Below are 22,339 nucleotides of genomic sequence, written 5' to 3'. Positions count from 1 at the left end.
AGACCGTTTGAAAACATGTCAGAGCTGACTCAAAAGGTGGGTCCGGACAGTCCGCCCTTCAAGGCCGGACCGTCCGCGACCTGGCAGAATGAAACACCCGAGTCTCGGATCAAAAGAGGTTAACACACGCGGACCGTCCGGCTATAAATCCCGGACGGTCCGCGACCTGAGACAGTACTGTCCGGACTTGTCCCCCGGACAGTCCATAGTACAAATCTATAAAAACACACAGTCCCTGTCCAAAAACGAGTTTTACACTTGCGGACCGTCCGCCCCTTACAGGCGGACCGTCCGCCTATAAATCAGGGACAGACCCGAAGCCACCCTTCTCTGGTCATGACTGCGGACGGTCCGGCCCTAAGGCCCGGACGGTCCGCAGTGCAATAGAACAAAGTGTCCACACAATTTGTCAGACTTCGGACCCCTCTGGAGGATCGCGGACGGTCCGCCCCCAAGGGCCGGACAGTCCGCGCGACCATGACTTCGCAATTTTCAAACATGTTTTTTTTAATGAACTTTTAACTCACGAAATGAGAAGCGCTGTTAGTCCTCATGCACATGCAACTACTTGATGCTCTATGAGGCACTAAGTTTTACACAGATCTGAGTCATTGACCCCCTCTTAATAGTACGGCTATCTAGCCTACTAATCCGGTCAGGTATCTTCTCTAAACTCCTCAAGACCGGCAAAAGTGAAACCTATATTATACCTTTCCCTTCATTTGATCCACAACCAATGCGTATGATTCTTCAACATTTCCTGTTCTATGTGGTCCAACCCTGCATTCTTATTTCTCCAAGAATTGTTAGTCCACAAGCAGTTGTCATTAATTGCCAAAACATTACCAAAGGGGCCTAGATGATTCACAAACGCGCCGATGACATCTGAGTCGGTGATGTTGGGCAGCTCGGTGCGCTGCTTCGAGAATCGCCGGATGTAGTCCCGAAGAGACTCTCCCGGCTGCTGTCGGCAGCTTCGGAGGTCCCAGGAATTCCCAGGGCGCACATACGTGCCCTGGAAATTTCCGGCGAAGGCTTGGACCAGGTCATCCCAGTTGGAGATCTGCCCCGGAGGTAGGTGCTCCAACCAGGCGCGAGCAGTGTCAGAGAGGAACAGGGGGAGGTTGCGGATGATGAGGTTGTCGTCGTCTGTTCCACCCAGTTGGCAGGCCAGGCGGTAGTTCGCGAGCCACAATTCCGGCCTCGTTTCCCCCAAGTACTTTGTGATAGTAGTCGGGGGTCGGAACCGGGTCGGGAACGGTGCCCGCCGGATGGCCCGGCTGAAGGCCTGCGGACCGGGTGGTTCGGGCGAGGGACTCCGATCCTCCCCGCTGTCGTAGCGTCCCCCACGCCTGGGGTGATAGCCTCGGCGCACCCTCTCGTCGAGGTGGGCTCGACGGTCGCGGTGATGGCGCTCGTTGCCGAGGTGGCCCGGGGCCGCAGGCGCGGTGTTGCGCGTGCGCCCGGTGTAGACCGAGGCTTCCCGCATGAATCGGGAGGTCGCGGCATGAGGTTCCGAGGGGTATCCTTGCCTTCGGGAGGCAGTGCTCTCGGCCCGTCGGACCGTGGCGCCTTCCAGGAGATTTTTGAGTTCTCCCTGGATTCGCCGACCCTCGGTGGTGGATGGCTCCGGCATCGCGCGGAGGAGCATCGCTGCTGTGGCCAGGTTCTGACCGACCCCACTGGATGCAGGTGGTGGCCTGACCCTGACGACATCGGCGACGCGGTGCTGGAGACCCTGGGGCAGGTGACGTATTTCTCCGGCCGGGGGTTGGCCCGCCCATGCCTGCCCGACGTTCCGGCGGATCGGCTCAAGCGCTCCTGCTCCCTCGTCGATCCTGGCCTGCGCCCCGCGGACTTGCTCAAGCTGTGGGTCGTAACCCCCCGCCGGAATGGGGACCACAGCTAGCTCCCGCGGGATGTCAGCGCGAGGCACCGGCCCAGGGGGAGCACCGTCCTCCGGCATGCCGAGATGGTTGCCTTCGGAGGGACCCCCTAGATCGACGTGGAAACATTCGCGGCTTGGGCCGCAGTCCTCGTCGTCGAGGCTGCGGCTACCGTCGGAATAGTCGGAGAGGCAGTAGTCACATGCGGTCATGAAGTTCTGCATGGCACTGGGGTTGCCAAATCCAGAGAAATCCCAACAGATGTTGGGGTCGACATCTTCCTCGGACCCAGAGGGCCCGTAGGTCGAGACGTCCGTCAGCCGGTCCCAAGGCGACCGCAAGCGAAACCCCAGAGGGTTTGTACTCGCCTCTACGAGGGCGCCCGCCAAAGCGAGATTGCTAGGTGGGTTGAGGCTGAGTACAAATGACGTAGGATGGGAATCGGTTGGTACCTTTTGGTCGTCGAGCGGCGATGAAGTCACGTCGAGGACTGACTGCATCGTCGCCTCCGGTACGAGGGCGACATCCTACAAGCTTTTCGCAAGCGCGCTGGCGTCGTCCACTTGCTCGGGATTGGTGTGTCGCGGGGAGACGGCGCTCGCCTTCGTCTCAAACGCGAGGTCGACGCCCAACGCGCCCCCCGTTGGGGTGCTAGGGACGTCGACTCGCTCGACAGCCGACGAGGCGCGGCCTCCTGCTTGGCCTTGGTTGCCCCGCCTCCTCCTCCGTTGGCAGGGGAGAGGACGGGGCGAGCTCGAATGTTGTTCTTCCGCCACGCGGGGAAGACGTCGTCGATTCCGCCGCCGGCGGGCGGGCTGTCGGCCGCCATTGTCGTTGTCGCGCGGCGGTGGAAGGAGTATCATGTCGTAGCTGCTGTCGAGGGACATGAACTCAAGACTCCCGAAACGGAGCACCGTCCCGGGTTGGAGAGGTTGTTGGAGACTGCCCAACTGTCGGCGTTTCGAGACCGGGGGGTCCCTCAGGCCGACGAGTGAGTGCCGCGTGCCCCAGCCCAGATGGGTCGAGCGCGTGGGCGAGCGCGAAGGGGGGAAAGGAGCGAGGCGGCCGGAGACCGGCGCGAGAGAGGTGTGGGAATCCCGCGGCCTTCGTGTTCGTCCCGCGCCCAGGTCGGGTGCGCTTGCAGTAGGGAGTTACAAGCGTCCACGCGGGTGAGGGAAGCAAGCGGCCCCAAGAGAGCGCCTGTCCCGTCCTCGTCCCGCGCGGCCAACCCTCTCTAAGAGGGCCCTGGTCCTTCCTTTTATAGGCGCAAGGAGAGGATCCAGGTGTACAATGGGGGTGTAGCAGAGTGCTACGTGTCTAGCGAGGGAGAGCTAGTGCCCTGAGTACATGCCAATGTGGCAGCCGGAGAAATCTTGGAACCCAACTAGTGTGATGTCGTGGCCGTCGGAGGAGCGGCGGAGCCTGGCGGAGGGACAGCTGTCGGAGCGGTTGTGTCCTTGCTGACGCCCTCCTGCTTCCGTAAGAGAGCTGAGAGTCGCCGTCGTCACAGGGCATGCGGGGCGCCATTATTGCCTATCTGGTGGAGACAGCCAGATGGGACACCGGTCTTGTTCTCTGCGACCCGAGTCAGCTCGGGGTAGGGTGATGATGGCGCTTCCTGTTGACGTGGCTGGCCTGCGCCCTAGGTTGGGTGACGTGGAGGCTCCTCCGAAGCCGAGGTCGAGTCTGTCTTCCATGGTCGAGGCCGAGTCCGAGCCCCTGGGTCGGGCGAGGCGGAGGTCGTCGGCAGAGGCCAGGGCGGTGTCCGAGCCCTGGGGTCGGGCGAAGCGGAGTTCGTCGTCTTCTGGGGCTGAGCCCGAGCCCGAGCCCTGGGGTCGGGCGAAGCGGAGTTCGTCGTCTTCCGGGTCTTAGCCCGAGTCCGAGCCCTGGGTCGGGTGGAGCGGAGTTTGCCGTCTTCCGGGACTGAGCCCGAGTCCGAGCCTTGGGTCGGGCGGAGCGGAGTTCGCCGTCTTCCGGGGCTGAGCCCGAGTCCGAGCCCTAGGGTCGGGCGAAGCGGAGTTCGTCGTCTTCCGGGTCTTAGCCCGAGTCCGAGCCCTGGGTCGGGCGGAGCGGAGTTCGCCGTCTTCCGGGGCTGAGCCCGAGTCCGAGCCCTGGGTCGGACGGAGCGGAGTTCGCCGTCTTCCGGGGCTGAGCCCGAGTCCGAGCCCTGGGTCGGGCGGAGCTTCCTATGGTGCCTTTGGCAGGGCCTGGCTTCCTATCAGCATCACTCTGTCAAGTGGCGCTGCAGTCGGAGTGGCGCAGGCGGCGCTGTCCTTCTGTCAGACCGGTCAGTGGAGCGGCGAAGTGACGGCGGTCACTTCGGCTCTGCCGGAGGGCGCGCGTCAGGATAAAGGTGTCAGGCCACCTTTGCGTTAAATGCTCCTGCGATTTGGTCGGTCGGTGCGGCGATTTAGTCAGGGTTGCTTCTTAGCGAAGGCAGGGCCTCGGGCGAGCCGAAGATGTGTCCGCCGTTGGAGGGGGGCCTCGGGCGAGACGGAAATCCTCCGGGGTCGGCTGCCCTTGTCCGAGGCTAGGCTCGGGCGAGGCGTGATCGAGTCGCTCGAATGGACTGATCCCTGACTTAATCGCACCCATCAGGCCTTTGCAGCTTTATGCTGATGGGGGTTACCAGCTGAGAATTAGGAGTCTTGAGGGTACCCCTAATTATGGTCCCCGACACTTTCGACTATATCGATAACGGAATCCTAAAAACGAGCGAGAGAGACCTTGAATGGCAAGGCCGACCGAGCCGAGGGACTCCTACGCCTCCGGGATACAGATACCTCACTCATCACCTTCCGCGAAAAGTAACTCGCGCTCGGATAAGTGATTCTGCTACCGAACAAGTCCTAACGCTCGAAACAAGAGAAAAGAAAACACAGCTTTATACTCTGACACTAAAAATGTTTAGGCCTCAGCGGCCACAAGAAACATACACATACTTAGAATAACCTATTCCCCACAGGCTCAGGTGTCGGCAGGGGGAGGAGGAGCACCCTCGGCGTCGTTCCTACCCGCGGCGGAATCTGGCGACCGCCCTAGAGCACTCGGGCTCCGAGCCCTTTACTGATCAGGGGTTCGAAGGCTGGCCCCTCGAAGGGATTCGACAGCCGCCCCAGAACATGCAGAGTCAGGGATGACCCTAGGTACGTCCGTTACATGGCCAAGGCTCGGGCTACGCTCCCGAGGTACCCTAAGACATTTTCGAGACCAGCGGGAACGGTTTGTAATGGAATCCCACCGAAGGGAGGCACCGAGCCCTCGGACCCTATCGAATGGGTCTGGGTCCAGCAAATCACCTGCAGGTACTTTTGGAGTGTGCCTCTGGGCCACTAGCCGACCCTTATCGAACAGGGCTCGGGCGTCCGCTCGGATTACCCAATAGCAACTCACCGGAAACACCATGTTCAGCGCCCACCGAGGGTAACATGGTGCGTTCCCCCCTCCTCCTTGCGGAAAGGCGACGAAGGGGCATACAATCAAAAGCCGAGACGGTCCTCGATCGTCCTCTCGCTCCGTGCAGAGGCTCGGAGGCTGCTCTCGCACCAGGCTACGTCCAAATTGTTGACCACGTCGACAAACCAGCTTAAAAAACTCTGAGCCTAACCATGCACCCGGGCTGCGGCCAGGCCGCATGAGGGAACAACAAGGCCGACCGAGGAATCACAAGAAGAATTAAGACCTCAGAGGAGTCAAACCACTCCTCCGAGGCCTCGGGGGCTACACCCGACGGGAGCGCTCTCGCACACCCATCGGAACAAAGTATAACCAAGAAAGGCTAGTCCCCTTGCGAAAAATCCGGCAAAACCTCCAAGCGAGTGTCTACACTCCCTTTGAGGCTCGGGGGCTACTGTCGGGTACCGTAATTAGGGGTACCCCCAATACTTCTAAACATGGCTGAAAAACATCTTCAAAATAGACCGTAAAGACTGGTGAGCACAGCTCAAAGTTAAAGCCTCATCTACCAAGGGACACGATCTCGTCTCGCCCGAACCCAGCCTCAGGCAAGAACAGTAGTCCCGGACGGATTCACGCCTCGCCCGAGGGCCTCCTCAGGCAGCAGGCGCACCCCCGGCTCGCCCGAGGCTAAGCTCGGGCAAACTTTGTCGTATAGCAACCTCGGCCAAATCGCCTTACCACCGACCGTATCGCATGCACATTTAATATGGGGATCACCTGACACCTTATCCTGACACGCGCGCCTCAGTTGGCAAGGTCGAAATGACCGTAGTCACTTCGCCCCTTTACTGATCGTTCTGATAGGAAAACAACACTATTCACCCTGTTCCGACTACTATGCCAACCACCAGGGTAAGACTAACAACAGTAAGTCACGGCCTCTCCCGAGTTCAGCCTTGGGCGCAACAGGGAGCTCCGCCTCGCCCGACCCCAGGCCTCGGCCTCAGCCTCGGCCTCGGGAGAAGGTCTCCGCCTCGCCCGACCGCAGGCCTCGGCCTCAGCCTCGGCCTTGGGAGAAGGTCCCCGCCTCGCCCGACCTCAGCCTCGGCCTCGAGAGGAGTCACAACCTCGCCCGACCTCAACCTCGGCCTCAGGAGAAGTCACCGCCTCGCCCGATCTCGGCCTCGGACCGACTACGCTACAAGGGATACATCATTACCCTACCTCTAGCTAGCCGCCTCAGGCTACGAAAGAACAAGACCGGTGTCACATCTGGATTACTCCGGCAACAGGTATTGATGGTTCCCTGCATATGTCCATGACGTCAATTGTTCTCAGCTCTCTACGAAGGCAAAGAAACGTCAGCAGGACCCAGGGCCGCACCGCCAGCAACACTTCTACATGGCTCAAGCACCTCCCCGCCGGCCACGTTAGCACATAGCTACACCCCCATATGTACAGCTGGACCATCCCCTTGTATCTATAAAAGGGGGCGCCCAGGGCCTTTCCAGGGGAGACGGGAGGAGGCTAACTCGGACGGCCCACTTCAAGGCCAAAACCCTCTCTCGCGAAGCTTGGAACCTCTACTACGAGCACCCCGGTGCAAGATAATATAAGCCTCATCCTTACTCTTGTGTTTCATATTGCATCACCCATCTGGGCAGGGACACGCAGCGTCAAATTCACTAGTCGGCTGAGGGTCCTCGCGAGTCCAAAACGCCGACAATACTCCGTACTTAAGTACGAATTGTGGGCCTTTAGTGGGAGTCCTGTGTGCGTCTCTTCTAACTTCTAACCATTTTGCTGTTAATATAGACTGTAGTAGTAGACGATATTGTTTGTCTCTTTATTAGGTGTATATGTACAGAGAAAAGATATGTATCTTTTATTACGAGACAGTTGTATGCGCCTACAAAAACAAACATAGACATGCATCATGGCCCGGCATACAGGTGTGGTGGCAGCCTGGGCACGGCGACGGCCTCGAGCGGGACCAAGCGCGGCACGGCGAGCCCGAACTTCTCCTGCATGTTCAGCTTCTCCGGCGCCACGCTATCAGGCAGCCTCCACGAGAAGGCGTGCAGCAGGTTGGCCAGGGTGACCTGCACCATCTTGAGCCCGAGGACGTAGCCCGGGCACATCCGGCGGCCGGACCCGAACGGGAGCAGCTCCAGGTCGTGGCCCTTCACGTCCACGGCGCTGCCGACGAACCTCTCCGGGCGGAACTCCTCCGCGTCGTGGCCCCACACGGCGGGGTCGCGGCCGATGGCCCAGACGTTGACGAACACGAGCGTGCCCCGCGGGATGTCGTAGCTGCCCGTGGACGCGTCCTCGCGGCACAGCCGCGGCGCCAGCAGCGGCGTCACCGGGTGCAGGCGGAGGGTCTCCTTCACGACGGCCTCCAGGTACGGCAGGTCCGGGATGTCCTGCTCGGTGACCAGGCGGCCGTGGCCGATGACGCCGTCCAGCTCCTCGGTGACCTTGGCGAGGACCTCGGGCTTCCGCAGGAGCTCCGACATGGCCCACTCGATGGTCACCGCCGTGGAGTCCGTGCCGCCAGCGATCAGGTCCTGCATCCGTATTCGGTATTCATCGCTTCAGAGGTTCTCTTTTAAAAGTATGGCGAAGTATATTATACTGTACTACCTCATTTTTTTAATTGACGCTGATTAGTTCAGTTATATATTAAGGATTGACGCTGGTTAGTTCAATTATATACTAACAAAAGTCAAATATAAAAAAATCGGAGGGAGTACCATTTAGAGGTTGTTTCTAGGACTAATTTTTAATGTTTCCATTTTATTTTATTTATCTTTAAATTAATAAATGCGGAAACTAAAACTCTACTTTTTCAATTTAACAATTTAAAGACTAAAATAGAATAAAAAGAGAGGCTAAGAATTAGTCTTTACAAAGCAAACAATCCCTAACTTAAGTTGTGCACCAGTCTGAACTTCAACCAAGGTACAAAATTAGATAGCGGGCTCCTCCTGTCGATCGAAATCGGAAAGAAAATTTTTAAATAAGCCAACTGTTCAAATTTCAAACTAGAACTACCCTGCAGATCTCGATTTAATGCGTTCATGTACCACGTGACAAATAACTATAACATATGTGCCATCACTTTATTTTCTAATTAAATTAACATGATTGACAGCGATTGGTTAATTAAATAAACTGGAGAAGAGCTTATCATATCCAAATAAATTGACAGCTCCTGATGGGGTATTTGGGGACAAACCACTAACATGTTGTTATTAAATTTAAGTTTGTGATCAAATCGTCCAGCTAAGCGCCGAAGGAGTGAATTATTAGCAAGCCTTACCAGCGCGAATCCCTTGACGCCATCCCGTTCGATGGGGACCTCGAGTTTGGGGTCGTCGGCGAGCTCCAGCAGCAGGTCCACCATGTCCGCGGGGACGAACCCGCCGCCCTCCCGCCGCCGCCGCTGGTCGTGCTCGTCCACCACGTGCTCCAGGAAGCGATCGAACATCTTGCCCAGCCTCTTCATCCTCCCGACGTAGCCCTGGAGGTCCAGCCAGCCGAGCCACGGGATGAAGTCCCCGACGCAGAACACGCCGTTGAGGAGGAAGAGCTCGTCGACCATCCAGCTGAACTCGGCCGGCGAGATCGGCGAGCCCGCGGTGCCGCCCTCGCCGACGTACTTCCCGCCCAGCGCCATGCGCGAGATCACGTTGAGGCTGTACATGAGCAGGTGCTCCTTGAGCGCGACGGCCCGCCGGCCGCGCCCGGCCGCGCCCGCGGAGGACGACGACGACAGGGCGCGCAGCAGGACGCGCAGCTCCTCGCTGCGGACGTGCTCCTGCGACCTGAGCTGCCTGTCGCTGAACAGATGGGCCTTCCAGAGCTTGCGCGCCTGGCGCCAGTACGCCCCGCAGGGCGACCAGACGATGTCGGAGTAGTCGTAGGCGGTGTACTTCCCGGCCGCCATCCTGGGGCGGTCGATGAACGACGTGTCGCTGGTCCTGAGGAAGAACCTGGCCGCTTCCACGGAGGAGCCGACGACGACGGGGACGGAGCCGAAGCGGAGCGACATGAACGCGCCGTGCCGCGCGGAGAGCGCGTGGATGGAGCGGTGCGGGAGCGCGCCGATCAGGTTGAGGTTGCCGATCACCGGCCACGGCCTAGGCCCGGGTGGCATCTTGTACTTGCGGCTGGAGCCGCGCTTCCGGCGGAGGACGGCGACGAGGAGGACGGCGGTGGCGAGCACGACGCCCAGGAAAGGGTCTAGTTCCATTTCCATTGGAATTCTACGTCAAGTACGGAGCTGATGGCATTACTTATACAGTTATACTTTCTGCTTTTAGGTTGTCAGCAACTCAGCATACTCCCTCCGGTTTCCTATTAGTTGTCGTTTAGGACAACGACACGGTCTCCAATATATAACTTTGACCAATGTTTTTTTGTTAAAATACAAATGAACTCTTAATACATTTATATTTTTATAAAAGTACTTTTTATGATAAATTAATGCATATAAATATTAGGTTCCAAAACTAAATAACAAAATAGTTATTTGTAGTCAAAATTTTATAAGTTTGACTTAAACCTTATCTAAAACGATAACTAATAGGAAACCTGAGGGAGTACAAGATAACAAGAGCGGGCGCACCGCGGTTCCCAATCCCAAGCGCAGTTTTCCATAATTTAGGGCTAGTTTGGGAGCTACATTTCCCAAGAAATTTCTATTTTATCAAGGGAAAATGAATTAATTCCCTTTGAGAAAATGAAAATCCCGTGAGAAAACAGGATTCCTAAACTAGCCTTTATAAGAAAACCATGTCAACCGCATGTTAGACTTTCATAGTCTATCTTACTAAATTAGTATTCGTTTTAGCTTTTAAATTTTTTATCTATAATTAAATTAATAATGATTAATTTAGACACATACAAAAATATATATACTAATTATTGTATGAATCATTTTAAAATTTAAAAATAATTTTAATTTAAGATAGAGAAAGTACAATATAGATATATAGTGTACTTATTAATTTGTGTCATCCTTCTTGGATTCAATATTATTTCATACCTTACATTTCTGTCCTCTGTATGTACAAAGGACAAGTTATACCGTACAAATGCTTCTCTTTGTAGGAAAAGAGACGGACAGGAGAACATTAATTATGAAATAAATGGTCATGATTCAATATATACATCAAAGGACCATATACACCTGATATGCTTCCTAACATAAACAGAGTCTCGAGAACTTATTTCTTTAAAATTTTACAATAAACTACTACAACACGCATAGGTTCAGGAATGGTATGAATATCTCTACTCCTTGAGCACGAGTTTCCACCGTTGTGCGTCGTGCATCATGCGTGTAGATCTATTCCTTCCCCCTCTCCTCAACCTAATCAATAGAAACAGATAATCATACTTCTAGATAAGACTTATCTCGATCTATTCCTTCCCCTCTCCCCACCTAACTAACATAAACAGATCATCACGCTTCTAGTGTTGGCGCAGGAGAGACCGGTGCCAAAGAGTTGGGTGAGAACGACGTTGGGTTCAAAGCCAGGGTGGAGGCACGAGGAGAGATTGTTAAACGCCCTCTCAAACGATGCCTCGACGAGCAACTTCCAGGACGTGCTCCTGGCTTGAGCTAGGGTTAGGCCACATGAGGCCACGAGGTAGGTCTCGAAGGAAAAGAGGAGGCGGGGAGGCCATCGCAGCGCACGGACATCGTACTATTGTGATTAAAGCACCATTGTTAAGACTTCTTTGAATGTCCATGTATGGTTATAATTTACCAATGTGTTAAATTACTATGGTGTAAAAATCAATTTGTAGTTCTAAGTTAAATCGCTTCGGCACCTATGAATTAAGATGAAAACACGCTATGCAAACAGGACAAGGCATCAGTGATCATCGTTCCCATGATGGACGATTGGACGGGCACTAGGCGCTAGCTGATGCTGGAACCGACAGCTGAACGTGGCGTCCTTTGTTTGTGAGCACATGGATGGATGTCGATATGCTAAAAAGAAAGTACTATAGAATGGGAAGAGCAGACACATATAATTATTTATAATTGTGTGCACGTTTTTTAAACATGTCCCTCTCCTCATGTACTCGCTCCGTCCTAGTAGTAGTTTTAGCTCTAGATTTTTATAGATAATTATAAAATTAAATATATATATATATAACACATACATTAATTACTGTATGAATTCGATAAAAAAGGTAAAACCAATTTTAATTTAGAATAGGGAGAGTATAATATAATCTCCTTCGCATTCGCGAGCTCAGCCTCAGTGCTATCACAATGGCGTCGCTTGGGTCGGTGGAGCCTTGGAAGCCCTGCAGGTGTGGTCGCTCCCTTGTCTCTATCAGCAGGAACCACGTTGAAAGTAACCGGCTCAGGCGCTCAGCCCACGCCGATGTCGTGCCGGTCTACAGAGAAGCAAGCAGTACTATGCAGCGACAAAGATAGGGATGTACAATTTTCCATCTTCGTCTCCACGAACACTCACAGATCGAGATGGAAAATCTTCTCCGATACGAAATACAGTATTTAAAGCCAAATATAAATTGATTATATCAAATCAATATAAACTGAAGAAGCAGGATTTAAAACAACAAGCAACATCTATTTTACAGTTTTGTTTGCTAACTGTATCAAGTTATGTGCTAAGTTTTTTTGGGTAGATTTTTAACATGCTAAAGAACTAATTTAGAGCTAGAGAAGTTTGTGGGACTGGAACATGGATGAAGAACGGTCCTCCATCCAGGTCTTCACGGACTCGATTAGGACTATTTTTTGTTCCTATTTGTGAAAGCTATATTATTGTTATCTCTGTCCTCTAATACATACATTTCTCATGGGAAATCTCGAGGATCAGGTCCCTATCAGACAAAGAAGGCTTCCAAGTGCACAAGCCATGATAGCTGCTGGGTGATGGAGCTCTCTCACCGCGACCATCCAGTTTTCAGTCTTCTTTACAACTAGGTGTGTGCCCGTTCATTGCTACGGAGTAAACATGCTATAATAAGATACATTGAGATGCAGAAACATTAATTATCATTCAATGTTCTTGTTAGCATCTTTTTAAAGGTTAAGAATGTTTACATAACTATAATTTTATCTTCATCAATGAAGATAAAATCCATAAAAACATTTCGTGATAGTTTGCTTTTCATGACAGGACAACGCTAGAGACACTGACCTAGAGTCCTCACATCGTCATCTCGATGTTGAGGCTAGGTATAGCCAAAGACGTCGGATAGGAGGTCCGAGACTTCGAGAGCCTGTCGTGGAGGTCTATGATCTTGAAGAGTTTCTAGGTGGGCGACCGATGCTGATGGCCTCGGCGAAGCTGAAGAGGTGCAGCGCGGCGCCATTGATGGCCTTGGCGAAGAGGGTGTGAAGAACAAAAATACCAAGCATCACAATACTCGTTGAGCTTTGAAACCAATTTACACGATAAGTTGAGCTTCAAATAGAATGTCCCTCTCGAATGTAATGTAAACATAAGAACACACCTGAGAACGATGTCCTTCTCGACTTTACTAATATCTTTGTACTTCTGAACATCGCAATTCATACAATACAAGGAAAATATATTAATTAGAGTTTGACAAAAGAAAAACCAAATATCCCAACAGCATTCATCAGACAGTGAAAACATATCCACTATTGCAAATGGAACCTAAATTTTTCTTTTAAACAAACAACAGTAAATTTAGTACTACACGAAGCAAAAGGAGCAGTTGCTACAATACAAATAGTCAAATACTGTGAGGAATTGTTAATATCACAAGATACATGACTATTTCAGATCAACTATTTCAGCAAATTTTACCTCTAGCAGCTCACACCTCATAGATTATTTGCAACACAGAAGTTACAATTCCTATCTTCCAAATCATACCAGTTCATAGAGTTTGATACGCTTCAAGGCTTGCATTAACAAAAATAATAAACTGGTAATGCTCAAAATCCAAATCTATGAGATCGCAAACATATGTATGACAAGCAATATATTTAGAGAGCAAAAACCACACAGTGGAACTAAATGTTACTCCCAACTGAAGGATTCCAGGGATGGCATGCTTTCGGCGCGATCTCAAAGTTTGCTTGCGCTCTGGGATGATCCATGTGAGCCCCTGAGAAGAGTTGAAGCAAGCATAAGCAAAGTGGCAACTCATAGGCCTCATATCATATCGATTAGCTAAAGAAGTTGTGATACAGAACAACAAACATATATATATGACAAGCAATATATTCTAAGAGCAAAAACCACACAGATCTGCATTTTGTAAGCACAGCTCAAACTGAATCATTAACATACCACACCTTGGACGTCGAAGATGGTAGTGGAGTCAATATGCCTCTTAGAAGCTAATGTGCAGGCAGAGAACCTCTCCCTAAAAGCTCTCTCAAACTCCGGGACACCTTCCCTGGCCTCTCTATGTACATCGGCCGGCCTTCACAATCCACACCATGTAGCCCCGAGGATAGTAAACAACACATCATCCAATTCCTCAAAAACAAAATCATGAACGCATATTCTGAATGCATAGAACCACAACAGATTATTTTAGTATACCAAACAATGATTAGTATCTCCCAAGTACTACTCACGATCCAGACTTGGTAGTGGTCACCATCCACAAGAAATTTCGCTTAAAATTTTATAAATTGGATCACATATCAATGTACTATGAATGTATGTAGAAAAGAAAGAAGCGAGCGAGTTTGAAATGCCGTGAGATAAGTTCTTGCAATATATTGCAGCAGCTTTTCTCAGCTTCCAAGTTTCTTTCTAGCTACTGCCTAGAACCCAAACAATTTAGCCTATCAGCTTTCTCCAAAAGCACATATATAAAGACGAAACACACACCAAATTAACAGTGGCTGTAAGAGAAATTTCTGAATCAACAATATGATTCTCTAGAAAGATCTTTGTTCTAGTCGATGGCCTGCAAAATAGCAATACAATGACCTAAAAGATATGGATCAGTGGTGGTAGAGTAGTGGGCATGCTACCTGAAAAACAGAGTAAAGTCACATGTCAATGTGGTAGCGTTTGTAACACCTTTTAAAATCCATCTGTCTTTGGTGTAACAGAACAATGAGATGGGAATGCGAGTGGGAGGAAGTAGACTAAGAAGGACTTGAGTTTCATTGATCATGCCTAAAACATTACTATATGTGCCTGATAATAACATAAAACACAAGATGTTTTTATGAAAATAGCAAAGCAAGGCTAGAGAATATACTGCTGCTAAAGTAATCACCTGATCCCGTGTTGATGTTTGGTTTGATTCGTCCGTAAGAATACTACTGTAAAAGATAAAAAGACGAGACTTACAGTGGAGTTGAGGATGCCAACACTTTTGGAAGCAACCAATTGCAATAAGTCAGAGAGCAAATGTTTTCAAATAAAATGTCATTGAAAGCAAGAAAAACATTAAACTTGTGATGACTTAAGACAGAGAGACTGACCTACAAGGTGTAGACTGTAGTGAGGAAATTTAGTCACATGTTGGCTGTGACAGTGGACTCCACTCCAGCCGAAAAAACAAGATTACTTAGTGTATCAATGTATTGTAACGAGGAACACTTTACTCAGTGTATCAGTGTTCTACTATGATACAAATCAAGCTACCAATAGGGATAAAAAAATTCTAGATCCGTATATTTGCACTGTCAGAAAAAACAGTGGCTCCAATATCTTAAAGGTGGCTATTTTATGAACATACCCAAAAGCCGAGAAAACCTGAAAGGAAAATAATAAAGGGATCATACGTAGAAGGTAAAGGGAAGGCTGTTTTAGGAAATGCATAACAATTCATGGCACATGTAAAAAACTGCAGCACAGGACACAACACACAGTGATTGACATAATATTTGATAATAAAAGTAAACATCATTTCCAGACAAAAGATAAAAACTCTTGAAGCTTAATATAGTAGAGATAAACCTTGTCTTAAATTATTGCACAATCAATTGGCGAACTGTTCCAAAACGTGTTGCTTGCTGTACACGGATTGATCAGGTGTTGGCTCGTTAAGCATCAGTGACGCCAGCATGCAATCGTTAGTACACATCGAGATCGAGGGATCAGTACTCACTCGCAGTCACACCAAATCTGAGTCCTCCCCGGGCCTGGGCACGTCTTCAACGTGCAGCGGTTTCTTGTAGAGCTGGAGGAGCAGACGACGCCCGTGAAAGGGAACAGGACGCCGGCGGCGATCGGCATGCCCAGGACGTTGTAGCCCAGGGCCCACATGTAGTTCAGCCTAATCCTGGAGAGGGTCTTGTGTGAGAGATCAATGGCGGTGATGATGTCCTCAAGGCTGCTCTTCATTAGAACGATGTCAGCAGCATCGATGGCCACGTTTGTGCCAGCACCGATCGCCATGCCCACGTCTGCCGCCGCCAATGCTGGGGAGTCATTTACCCCATCACCAACCATTGCCACGTCTGCCGCCGTCAACCCTTGAATCTATTCGGCAATAGGCTCACCGTACACAAATCATACTATTAGCTAAGCCTTCCCACTATCATTAGATAAATAGCATCAACCTCTATATACAGGAAGCATGCATATAAACTTTACACTACCCCAATAAATACCTGAAACACACACAAGTTTGGAATATTATACTAATTACTAATTAGTGTGTCAATTAGTACTCGACCAATCAAGTCTTTCTAAATATTGTCGCTACCTAGATTAAATTACTTTGTACGCAGTTGTAGAAATTCAGCAGAGAAATGCATCAACTCATTTTTAGGCTAGGTTGGGCCCTGGAGATCCACTTGCTTTAGTGATTGTTTGGTTCCTAGCCGGGCGGTGTGCGGAGGACCGGAGGCGAGGGCGCGAGGCGATTGGCGAGAGGCAGGAGGGAGAGGGGGATATTCAACAAACCATGATGACTTTCAGTTGATCAAGGATTTTATATTTCGGCAATCTGATGCGCTGAGAGGGAGAGGGGGATATTCAAGCAATGCAAGTGTCGGGTCTGTTGCAGGTGTTGGCATGGTGGCTGCTGCCGCAGCTGCAGTATCAGCTGCATCTGGGAAACCAGTTAATGCACCTAACCTCCCTACTTTTGATAAATGGTTGTCTATAAGTACCTCTATTCTAATTGCACTGTTGAGTGGAAGAAATATGCTGAGATGTCAGTCTGAAAGCAAGACTCATGCAAGTCCTACTGAGAAGAATGGACAACTTCCTGTAGGATCTAATGCTATTGAGATCACATTATCGTGCTTGGAAAGTAACAATGGGCTTAACATGAAATTTCCTTCATCATGGTGTCAAAGGGTGCTTCCAGCTGATAAGGAGGTAGATATACCTGAAAGGTTTGCCTGCCTTTTAGACCACAAAAATGCATGAAGTGCAGCTACAGAAGGCATTGTGGTCCTTTGGCTCAATGGTTAAAGGACCAGCAGTCAAGGTATTCTCAAAGAAGCTAGAAGATGAATGCCGGGCAATATGGGAATCTGGAAGACAGCAATGTGACGCTGTTAGCCTAACTGGCAGACCATGTAAGCACCGCAGGCATGGCGATTTCTTTTCATCAGATGCAATGGAGCAACATTTTAGTGGATATGTCTTCCTCCATGCATGTTCCTGTGGTCGCCGCCTTAGGGATGAACCTTTTGACTTTCAAACAGCCAACGTGTCTTTTAATTGTTTCCAAAATTGCGATGACCTATTACCTACCCTTGCGCTTCCAAGAGGCAACAATGTTGGTTCATTTTTAGTATCCTCTTGGTGCTTGGTGCGTCTTGGAGGAGCAAGGTACTACAAGCCAACAAAAGGACTCCTTCAAAGTGGATTAGCTTCAAAAGCATTGATGAGTCGCTAGTCACTAAAAAAATTAGGAAGCTAGAAGCTGCTTTTGGTGACTGCTCCTGCTTTGCCACGCGCTTGACAGCTTGGTCAGGTGACGAAGAGATGTAAATGTGAGTATAAAATACGTGGAAAGAAATTAGAAAAGTGAAAAAATACGATAAATGGTAGTATAATCAATTGGAAGATGTTTATTGTCCTGTTTTTACAAAATAAATGTTTTGGATGGTATTATTGCGAAACGTCATATTTGAAGTCCCAAAAATGCAATTGTCTCGTTAGGAAAGTCAGTTGGCTTGGAAGTTGAAACCATATGGAGGCTTGATTGTTTTTCCCCAGATTTTGGAACTCATGTGTCTGCTACCCAAACACCTGCAATCGTGCATGTATTTCTTTTGTGCTTTCCTACATGTAATGCCATTTTGTGGCCATCGACGAAGATTGGTGGACACTTCTCCCTCTTACTGCTATAATGAGCCCAGGATTAAAGTCATAGGGGTTGGAGGTGGTGGCTCCAATGCTTGTACAGGATGATTGAAAGCTCCATGAAGGGTGTGGAATTCTGGATTATGAACACTGATTTTCAGGCTATGTGGATGTCACCCATTGAACCAGAATATAGGTTACAGATTGGCCAGGAATTGACACGTGGTCTTGGTGCTGGTTCCGATATGGTTTTTGTGATGGTAAGTACATATTGCTCAAGCTGTCAAGCATTACACATTTCAGTTTGACCTAGAATGGTCTGCTTTTGGTGACTGCTACAGATAACTGCCAACACTTCTTAAGAAATGCAAATGAAGCGAAGTTAAAGTATACTACCAGCTAAGCCTCCCCACTATCATTTTATCTAAAAATTAGCATCAACCGATTTATACCGGAAGAATGCATATAAACATTATACCCCAATTAAAAAACCCTAATACACACAAGCTCGGCATTGTATTACTTAACATTTGTCATATAAAAGTTATATTAGGGGAAGCATATAAGAACAACAAGAGGCTAATTGCATGTCAGAAAATGAACTAAGACCAAGTTGGTCTTTGTAATAATGTATTATCTATTTTCTCTTCCATACTATTCATGTGCTTATACTTATCAACCATAAATATGCAAAGAAGGGAGTAGGAGATGTGCAGAAACAATAATGCTAACCTTTGATAGTAGAACAGAGCACCTCTAAAATGCTTCAGTGGATCCAAGAATGGGAGAGCCTCTAATTGTCGACAAGCTGGGAAATTATTCAAAAAAATAAAAGTTATATTAGGGGAAGCATAAGAACAGCAAGAGGCTACTTTCATGTTAGAAATGAACCAAGACCAAGTTGTTTTTTTGTAATAATTTAACACATCAAAGAGTAGCCTAAAACAAAATTTTATCCATGAATTGAACTAAGGGATAAGGAAATGTTACAATCCGCAAGACTAACACGCGACAGGAGCGCCAAATCTGAACCCATTGGCCACCTTGAAAGGAACATAAATCAACAAAGGGGGAAGTAGTAGTTGTGCAAAAATAGTGGCCTCCAGAGGTGTAGACTAAGGTGCAGCAGAAAAAATAAATGAGCCCCCTTTGTTGATTTATATTCCTTTCAAGGTGGCCTCCAGAGGTGTAGACTAAGGTGCAGCAGAAAAAATAAATGAGCCCCCTTTGTTGATTTATATTCCTTTCAAGGTGGCCTCCAGAGGTGCAAACTAAGGTACAACAGAAAAAATAAATGAGCAAGGTATTATAGGGACACCAGCATTAAACCATGAAAGCTCACTGTCCTTGCCTTTTAGAAAGTCCTGCCTTGAGTACAAACTGTTATAGTCAACATCAACATCCGTCTCAGATTTGGAATCCTGGAATCCTGATACCTGAAACAAGTAACGCGGTGAATCGCGTGTCCATGAATAAAGTGAACCTTTTTGCAATGTCATACAGGAGAGCCAATAATCTTCAATGGGCATTAATAACCAGAGTACCATTCAAATTCACTGGAGAATTTCCATTGTGAGGTCATCTTCCTATATAAAATTAGCTCGATACAGTAAAGTTTTTTTTGGGTCCAACTACTATACCAGTAAAGCACGGGTCTACTAATACCGAGACAACTTCTTAAGCAGAGCAAACAATCTCCCTTCACACCCTATCAATTGTCAGACTTCTTAGCATTGGGTGTGTTCATAGAAGATAGAGCAGTACATCATGCGGTATCGTAGAAATTGGCTACCTACACTTCCAGTTTCAATTCAATGACATAACCTATAAGCACATCAGAGACGTGCACTTTTGAATATTCAATCCTTCTACGGACATTCGCAACAGATGACACAAGCAACCGGTGGGGCAGAGGAAAAAGGACGGATGGAGAACTCACCTCGGCGAAAACCAACATGACGAGGGCGGCCGCTAGGTGACAGCGGAGTAGATATACAGTCGGGGAGCGGGCTTGCCGGAGTAGCGGATTGAGGACGCGCTGCTCTGCGCTAAAAGGATGGGCGAGCAGTCTACAGTACCTCCTTGGGAGTATGGTTTTTGAGAGGGGAGGTTCTTGAGAGCGGCGTAAATCTCGGAGTCGAGGGATGGCCGAGACGCACCGCGATGGAGGCGGAGGTTGTTGAGAGCGGGCGTAGTGGGGGATTCGCCGCGGTCGTGCGCGTGATCAGCGGGAGGCTGGGGAATCGTGGCGGGAGGGGGTGGTCGTGCGCGTGATCCGTCGCGGCGGGGGTGGGCGAGGGAATCGCGGCGGCTGGGGGCGAGCTGTGCGCGTGATCCGTCGCGGCGGGGGTGGGCGAGGGGAATTGCGGCGGCTGGGGGCGAGCTGTGCGCGTGATCCGTCGCGGCGGGGGTGGGCGAGGGGAATCGCGGCGGCGGGGGTGGGGAGGCCGTTGCGGGAGCGAGGTCGGCGGCGCGCGCGGGAGGCAGTTGCGCGGGCGTGCGGGAGCGGGGGGTTGCTGGCGCGCGGGCGTTGCGGGAGCGGCGGTTTCGCTGGCGCGCGGGCGTGCGGGAGCGGGGGCAGTTTACACTGCCCCGTTAATAGTTAGTAGAGATTTTTTCGGTAGCTGAGGGCTGCGACGGTTTATTTGGTTGGAAAACGTTGGTTCGGATTCTTGGTTGGAGATTTATCTGTTTTTTCTTTAAAGGTTACTTATTTAGTTAAATTAGACTAGAAAGCCCTTAGACATTGAGAAAAAAAAGATTGAGAAGAATGGTAATTCTTGGCCATTCAAGTAAAACGCTACAAAAATATTAGTAAACAAATTTATTAGCATACCAACGTAGGCATATTAGGTAGAAAATACAATATATAGCCATCTAAATTACTACTAATATTGACAATACAAAGAATTATATAAGTTACTCGCCCATGTAGAATTGTCGGTCGATATATTAGTAGCAATAGTTCGAGTTAATTGACCCTTTTAAGAAATGGGAGGCCTAAAGCAAGGCTAGAGAGGGGCTAAACACCATATATGCTCGATGATTTTTCTTTAAGCACTCTATCCACTATAAATTATATATGTATATATTTGATTTTTTTAGATACATAGCTTTTATGATGTTACTAAATACTCCCTCCATTTTTTTATTTGTTACGGTTTAGTTTAAAATAAACTAGTGAGCGATAAATATTCGAGAACAGGGGTAGTATATGATAGAATAACTTTTAATTTAGAACAGAGAGAGTAAAAATATTGATTTTGTCGCTCTAACATTTTACATTTCTAGAACACCCCCTTCCCTCTGTAATTTCTAGCAATGCACTTACAGAATTTTAACTTGGTCTCTTGATTTAGGATTGGTGGCCACTAAGGTGTTATTTGGTTCACATATTTATAACGTGATGGATAACTATTAACATTAAATCATGTTTGTTTAAGTCATACCGTAATCAGATACCAAACTAGAAACTAATATCGATTTATTTAAATTTATTACCGCTGGCACTCGAGTGTGAATCATTATCCTTGTCATTTGCGTTACATTTCGTGAACCAAACAACACCTAAGTAATCTGGATCGATCTCTATCTCCACAAATAGCTATATATCGTGGGATAGAGCTATCATGTTTTTGACAATATATGTATGCCTAAATCTAACTGTTGAAAAGATGAAATAGTCATCATCATCCAACGATGAACCATCCAATTCTCTATAATGAAATGATTTCTCAACGCTTATATCTTTGGCCAAGGTCCTTACAACCTAGTACCTTCGTTCTCAAATACTTTTCATCCGCTAGTTCATTTTTTAACTAAACCGTGACAAATAAAAAAGAACAAAGAACAGAGGGAGTACCATTTTTCTGTTCACCTCTAGTCATTAGCAGATGTAGAATTTTGTTGTAGGATGTCTCATAAAAAAATATACTACCTCTGTTATCAAATAATTATCGTCGGCTAGTTTATTTTTGAACTAAACCGTAACAAATAAAAAAGAACGGAGGAAGTATATAATATGATAAAAATTCATTTAGAAATCTGGCTAAAAACATAAACTTTACCCCGCAAATCGGTAGTCGAAGTGCAAGAAGACTGAGCTGCCACCAAGGTATGTGTTAACTTTTATTAGGGTTGAACCATATACTAGCCGAATAATTGCACGGGCATCCAGCTAGTTATGAAAAAAGAAACTCTAATAAGCTCCCGATTTGCAAAAAGATACAAAACACGTGGAGAAGGCGTCCTAACTTCGAGCTCACAGTTGTTAGGATTTATGGGCTTGGCCCAATTAAGTTATTCAAATAAATCCCAGGAAAATCTCAAAAGCCCATATAAGTGGATGGCAAAGGGATAGGTGGAACCAATAGCACCATATTGCTAGCTCTTGTGGAGTAGAGCTAACTTAAATATGGAAGCCACACTCACTCACCAAGTCATGGATGAGAGGAGAGAGTGTGGAGAGCCACACGCGCGCGCGCGCTCGCTCGCCTGGCCGGGGCGGGGCGGGGCGAAGGGCGCGGGCGCACGACATGCGCGTGAATGGTCCGCCGAAATCCGGCCCCTCGCCTTGCGGGGGCGCGGCTACCTTTTGCCGTTTGATTTTTTGGTTTCTTGGCTGTTACGCTTATCCTAACCGATCGCTACAAAATCTCAACTGATTGCGAGATTTTCGTGGGTGGATAAGCACGGGGGTCGCGGACTCGGCCCTATAAAAGGAGCCCGGCAGCCAGCCTCCAATTCATCCCAGATCCCAGTTCGCTTTCGCCTCTCTTCATAGCTGAGCCG

At 48.9% G+C, this 22,339-nt stretch overlaps 1 protein-coding gene and 1 long non-coding RNA gene across 2 annotated transcripts; both read right to left on the bottom strand.

Annotated features, from left to right (window-relative positions):
• Nucleotides 1-7,098: 7,098 nt before the first annotated feature.
• Nucleotides 7,099-9,619, bottom strand: LOC100284951 (flavonoid 3-monooxygenase). The gene is made up of 2 exons (NM_001157846.2): nt 8,611-9,619; nt 7,099-7,855 (listed from the first exon to the last, which is right to left on the bottom strand). Exons 1-2 carry the CDS (start codon nt 9,547-9,549, stop codon nt 7,220-7,222), a joined length of 1,575 nt encoding a protein of 524 aa, NP_001151318.2. The 5' UTR covers nt 9,550-9,619; the 3' UTR covers nt 7,099-7,219.
• Nucleotides 9,620-12,328: 2,709 nt separating this feature from the next.
• LOC103635226 (uncharacterized) lies at nt 12,329-14,998 on the bottom strand. The gene is made up of 3 exons (XR_002266111.2): nt 13,612-14,998; nt 12,798-13,421; nt 12,329-12,663 (listed from the first exon to the last, which is right to left on the bottom strand). It is a non-coding gene; the product is annotated as an uncharacterized lncRNA (long non-coding RNA).
• Nucleotides 14,999-22,339: the final 7,341 nt, after the last annotated feature.

The sequence above is a fragment of the Zea mays genome, chromosome 1 (assembly GCF_902167145.1).
Source record: "Zea mays cultivar B73 chromosome 1, Zm-B73-REFERENCE-NAM-5.0, whole genome shotgun sequence".
Lineage (NCBI taxonomy): Eukaryota > Viridiplantae > Streptophyta > Magnoliopsida > Poales > Poaceae > Zea > Zea mays.
Note: the sequence above shows the minus strand (reverse complement) of the source record. Positions and strands in the feature narration are given on the sequence as shown.